The 6,000-nt window shown below is 41.5% G+C and overlaps 1 protein-coding gene across 1 annotated transcript in view; it reads left to right on the top strand.

The window, feature by feature from the left end:
- Positions 1-6,000, top strand: part of AATF (apoptosis antagonizing transcription factor) — a 78,112-nt gene that overhangs the window by 47,401 nt on the left and 24,711 nt on the right. Inside the window, exons 9-10 of the mRNA XM_026656596.2 lie at positions 919-986; positions 4,813-4,893. Coding sequence (XP_026512381.1) covers positions 919-986; positions 4,813-4,893 — 149 coding nt within the window. The remainder of the gene's footprint in view (positions 1-918; positions 987-4,812; positions 4,894-6,000) is intronic.

Genomic DNA, 6,000 nt, shown 5'->3' with positions numbered 1-6,000 from the left:
CTATCTATCTATCTATCTATCTATCTATCTATCTATCTATCTATCTATCGTATACACAGAGAGAGAAAGATTCCTCTGACACACCTGGAACTGGCAGACAGGTTACGCTACCCGCTACTGATCTTATTTTGTATGACAGTTCCTATGCTCCCATGAGCTGCATCTTCATACACCACCTAGGACTGCACTGTTTGTATTACGAGAGTGCCTGGATGCCCAACTCAGATCGTGGCCTGTAATCTTCAGCCTGCTTCACTCCTTAAGCTCCCCTAAGAAATGGTGCTGAATTCTCCAGGATGGCTTGGCGTTTTCAGTTACTGGCCAGCACTGGCTGATCCACCACCATCCCACTCATTTAGACTTAAGATCACCAGTTCATCGACCCATTGGTGGGAGACTAATGTTTGATCCAGTGTGCTACAGCATCCTTCCCCTCTATATCTGCCTGACCTTCTCAGTTGATACCGATGAGGCGGGATAAACTAATCATAAAATGATGAAGGGAATGCTGCACTAGTCATTGATCCATCTGAAATTAACTGTAGCACAATAAGTCTTCCTAATGGCCTTCAGTTATATGCTTCAGTCATGTTTTATTTTTCTTTTCTAAAGAAGGGGTTAATATGAATTCACCTGCTCTTTTGCCACTGGGTTTTGTTTTATTGATTGTACTTTTTTCAGCATAGTCCTCGCCATGTCACTCAAAATTCCTGCTGTCTTTTAAAGCTAGCAGTGGCTAAGAAAACAATAATACCTTTGGTATGTGGACAGGGTTTCTAAAAAATAAAAATAAAAAATTAAAGCTGTGAGGCACACAAATTCCACCCAACTTCCTTAGGCTCCTTTGAAAATCTCAGACTCAGTGCTGACCTGTGTTTAATGTGCTTTTAAATTTGGTTATTCTCTTCCCTCCTCTAGCTCCTTCGAGAACTTATAGAACGGAAAACCAGTTCGCTGGACCCCAACGATCAGGTGGCCATGGGCAGGTAAGTGATGAGCTGTAGCTGTCTGTATGCTCTGTAACTAGCTTCACTCCACAGCCACTTTGATTCCATGAATGTAAAACTTCCCAAAAGTTCCCAATCCTGCTTCTTTATGTGTGACGGGTTCCCTCTGGGGTGCCCCCTGGGACTGGGGTACCACTGAGCCCTCTGATGCACCAACCTGGGCTCCCTCTCACACTGTGTGCTGTGATAAACTGCAGACCCACTCCCAGTCCTACACTTTCACAAGCATTCACACAGGTAGGGACAACACCCAGCTGCAATTATATGCAGGCTCTTTGACTAGCCACTTCACGAACCAACAGTAGAAAGGCTAAAGCCAAAGTAACTCTCAGCTCCCCAGGCACATCCCCCCTCTGGAGCATAAACCCAAAATTATACCGTCTTGCACTGCACAGGGAACTGTACAGCGCAAGCTCATAGAGTTCACCCCCCACTCCTCAAGGTGGAGAGGAATATGCAACAACCTTTGCCCCTAGAGCTATGATTTCCCATGCACTTCACTCCAACTCATTGGTTTAGATAAAGCAAAAACAAGTTTATTAACTACACAAGATATATTTTAAGTGATTATAAGTGATAGCAAACAGATCAAAGCAGATTACCTAGTAAATAAACAAAAACGCAAACTAAGTCTAAGATACTAGAAAGATAGGATATGAATTAGCAAATTCTCACCCTGGCTGATGATACAAGCAGGCTGCAGATTCTTAAGGCACCAGCTACACTTGCTTTGCAGCTTGGAATCCCCAGGTTTTCATACACAGTTTCGAAATCCCTTTAGCCTGGGTCCAGCACTTCCCGTAGTTCAGTCTTTGTTCCTCAGGTGTTTCCAGGAATCTTCTTGTGTGAGGAATGAAGAACCACCGATGATGTCACTTCCTGTCTTATTAGCTTTAGCATATGGCGGGAACCCTTTGTCCCAAACCTTAGTTTGTGGAAAAACACTGACATCCCAAGATGGAGTCCAGAGTCATGTGGCCTAGTCACAAGCCCTTGTATACCTTGCTGAGTCATAGCAGCCATTACTTACAGGCTGTCTGGAGCCTTCTCAAGAAGGCTCACCAGGTGATGGATAAGTTTCTCCTAAGACCTATTGTTTTCCCTAATGGCTCATTGCCCTGAATAGGCCCTTCCTCACCCACAATCTAGACTGAAAGCATCTTGGCTAGTGGGCATTACCCAGGTGTAACTACATTGGAAATACAGATACACAGTCAATATTCATAACTTCAGATACAAAAATGATCCATGCATACAGATAGGATAATCATCTTCAGCAAATCATAACTTTTCCAATGACACCTCACATAACTTATCTTGTACAAAACGCATCATAATTATGCCATAATCATGTCATATAATAATAACACTATGAAGAATATGAGGTGCAGTGTTAAAGTATGTTTTTGCCATTGACTTCATGGAGAGCAGTTGGGTGTAATAAGATGGTTGGTTAAAAGCAATGGCATACTATCAGCTAGGCAGGGTATTCTCAGGGAGGACTCTATGGCTCTGGACTGCCAGAACTTGTATTTGCTGGCCTTCGTGTTGCAGGGCCCCACTGGTTTGCCCAAACTTGGAGAGGTAAGGGGGCTTGATAGAGGCGGAGGGTGGGGAGGAGGATGGAGGTGGCTGGGATATGCAGCAGCAGCTCTTGTACTGAGCTTGTAACAAGTCTTGTTACAAACTTTGGAACTATTGAATTCAGTTGTTGGTGCAGCACCTAGAGGAATGGTTATAAATAAATAAAACCGATAAATCACCCCAATAATAAGTAATGGCTTAAAGATGATGCCTGAAAGCATTATTACTCTTTTGCAGCCAGGCTTATTTCTTTTCTAAGCCACCTGCACTCTTTCTTGCTTTCAAGACTTACTTTTCCTGTCTACCTCCTATCAGACTCCCCGAGTTTGGGGGAAAGAGTCTTGCTGTAGCCTGACAAATGTGCTCTAGATGAAGCGACTGGTGAAATCTGGGATCAGATGATGAACTCTGATTTGTCGTCATATAAAGAATCAAACTTGCTGTATAATGTGGGGTTCCCTTGTATGCACCTTCCCTGCTGGTTTTTTTTTTTTTTTTTTAAAAAGAGAAAAGGTACAGTACAATTAAAACAGCAGACGGGAATGTTTCCTATGTGCCAAAAATAAAATGTATGCTTTGAGAGGGAGCTCTTATTTCTCAGTCTAATTCTGTGGCTAGAAAATACAGAACATTCCAAATACTGCTTAATGAACAGTCTACATTTAAATAGCCACAGGCCATAATTTAGAAAAGCATAAAAGGAAAGGAAAGCTGAAAACGATAGAATAGAATTCTCCACTGAAAAGTGATACGGGGATGTGTGTGTATAGGGGGAAAGGAAGGGAAAATGCTTTATGAAATTTTGTGTCAGTGAAATAACTTTTTATCCATGTGACATATGACTTGAATTTTAGTGCAGTAGGTCAAATTTATTTTGTGTATGTCTGAAATATTATGGAAAGCTATTCCCTATAATTTAACGTGGCATAGCCAAAATTGCATTTAAGTGGTGATTACATTGTACATTTATCTGACTTTACAATAAAATAGATTACAGTAATTAAGATTATATTAAGATTGCGGTAATTGGATTTTGCTAGATTTTCCCCCCTGATATTGGGTTTTCATTGTATAAATCAGGTAAGAGGACGCTTGTTTCTTTTTTAAAAAAAATTTTTTGTAACTAGTAGCAGTTTATTTCCCCCTGTGGAAACTTCTTTGACTTGAGCAAGCTCTGTTTGAGGAATTGAATCCTCCCTTCTAAACAGTGATGGGGAATAAGCAGCACTTTCTGAATTTGCTTGTTGCTTTCCTTTTGTTTGTTTTTATTAAGAAATGCACATAACATTATGCAGTGGTTTTGGCGGGGGATTTGCCGGTTATTATAGTCAGAGGTAGTGGGAAAGAAACACTCGCTTGTAATTTTATATATGCTTTCCAAAAGCCTGGAAGGAAACTAATTCAAACGGAACTGCTGTATAATGTTAAATCTGTTTATGAAGTTAGTATAACCCTCCCCACTTAAAGAACCAGCTACATACGTAGCTTATGATAAATGGAGATCGGTAAACAATCTATTCTACTGCGTGCTTTCTTTATACAAAATACAACTTATTGTAATAGCTGTTGAAACAAACAAACAAACAAACAAAAAATGCAGTAATCCTTTAAGGGTTTTTACTGGCCTTAGCATTTCTGTTTGATGAAGAAAATCTTTTGAATTCTAAAGATTCTTTCTTTTAAAAAAAAATTATCAATAGCCAAGAAAGAATAAAAACATAGTGCCAGATTGTACCCGCTGTGGCTTTTTCCTGCACGCCGGACGTGAATTCCCACTGAATATTAATCATTGCACCAAAACCAGGCCGACTTATCTGTCTCCCACAGAATGGCTGGGGCTTCAGCCCCTGAGATCTGCCAGAGTCCGTGGTCATCTACACATAAGCCCTTAGTCTCTAAGGTTCCCTGTGCTCTCTTGTTTGTAGCTATGTACTCCTCCTCAGGGGCATTTCAGTATGTAGTACAGGGAGACTGGTGTGTGCTAATGAAAACGAGGGCAGCATTAGCTTGCAATGGGGTCCTGAAGAGAGCTCAAGTGATGGACAGTGCCACAGTTATTTAGGGTACCAACTTTGGGGCGAAGAACAATGCTGTGGGCATTTGAGCTTTTAAAGCCGCATTTCCATGGTTTTTACCATTGTCACCTTGTGATTCTTCCTAAAAATTGGCCTGATAAAACAGCCCTAGCAATGATACGTAACCACCACTTTGGATTCCCCAGGCAGTGGCTGGCCATCCAGAAGTTACGAAGCAAAATACAGAAGAAAGTGGACCGAAAAGCCAGCAAAGGAAGGAAAATCCGGTGAGTGGCAGCTTCTTCAAACTACAGAGAAGTAGCTCTTGTCTCACCAGTTGTAACCCGACTGCCCTGTTTTGGCACCGAAATGCTTTGCCAGACTTGTTTTGTCCTTGCAAGGTAGATGTTGCTTTGAGACATGCCCGTTGTGGGGGAGGGAGCTCTTAATGAATCTAGAACTAGTGATCAGTTGGATATAATCAGAGCGGGAATTGCCCAAATCAGTCTTTACAAGAATGTTTCTCTGGACATAAAAAATGTCAGGGAGAGACTTTCAGAAATGCCTAAGAGATTGAGGGCCACAAGTCCCAATGAAAGTGAATGGGACTTGTGCTCCTAAATACTTTAGGGCTAGATTTACAAAGGTATTTAGTTGCCTAAAGATGCAGATAGGTGCATATGCCTGTGTTAGGCACCTAATTGTGGTAGACTTTCAATAGAGATGAGGTGAGTGAGGTAATATTTTTTAATAAACTTTCAATGGGAGTTAGGTGCCCGTCCGGGTTAGGTGCTCTTGTAGGTCCCACTAGCCACTTATCTGCATTTTTAGGCACTTAAATTCTTTTGCGTATCTGGCCCGTAGTCACTAAAATTTGTGACCTTTTCCTTCTAACGTTTGCATTTGCAAACTCTTCCAGGTTGTGGGGTGAGGATGGAAAGTGTGTGGAGGAGCTGGATTTGTTCCCCTTTGCAGAGCAAGTGCATTACTCTCCCTGAGTTCAGAGTGACTGCATGATTTGTAGTGGAGGAGGGATTTGTAGCACAGAGGCACGCTGGAAAGCTGCACTGCTTCCTGAAAAATCTGCAACATTATCCATCCTTTTGTGAGTAAACTATAAATCTTGAGTTTAGATGGCATCTGATAGAAAGTCAGTGGAGTCAGTGTGGGTCAGGCCTGGCATAGCCATTTTTAAGATAGATGTCGTAAGATAATTTATGAAAAGAGGGACGAGCTACTTTGTTGGCCTGAAAAGCCTGTAATTATTGACTATCAATATTCTATTCTGTCAGCATCACACATAATTGGATATATTCATGATTCAGTCAAAACTACTGACAACATCACACAACTGAGTCAGACTCATAAACCTTTAGGAATAATGGGGCAAGTCT

The sequence above is a fragment of the Terrapene carolina genome, unplaced genomic scaffold (assembly GCF_002925995.2).
Source record: "Terrapene carolina triunguis isolate 2854851 unplaced genomic scaffold, T_m_triunguis-2.0 Scaffold231, whole genome shotgun sequence".
Lineage (NCBI taxonomy): Eukaryota > Metazoa > Chordata > Testudines > Emydidae > Terrapene > Terrapene triunguis.
The sequence above is the reverse complement of the archived record's forward strand: the minus strand, read 5'-3'. Positions and strand labels throughout refer to the sequence as shown.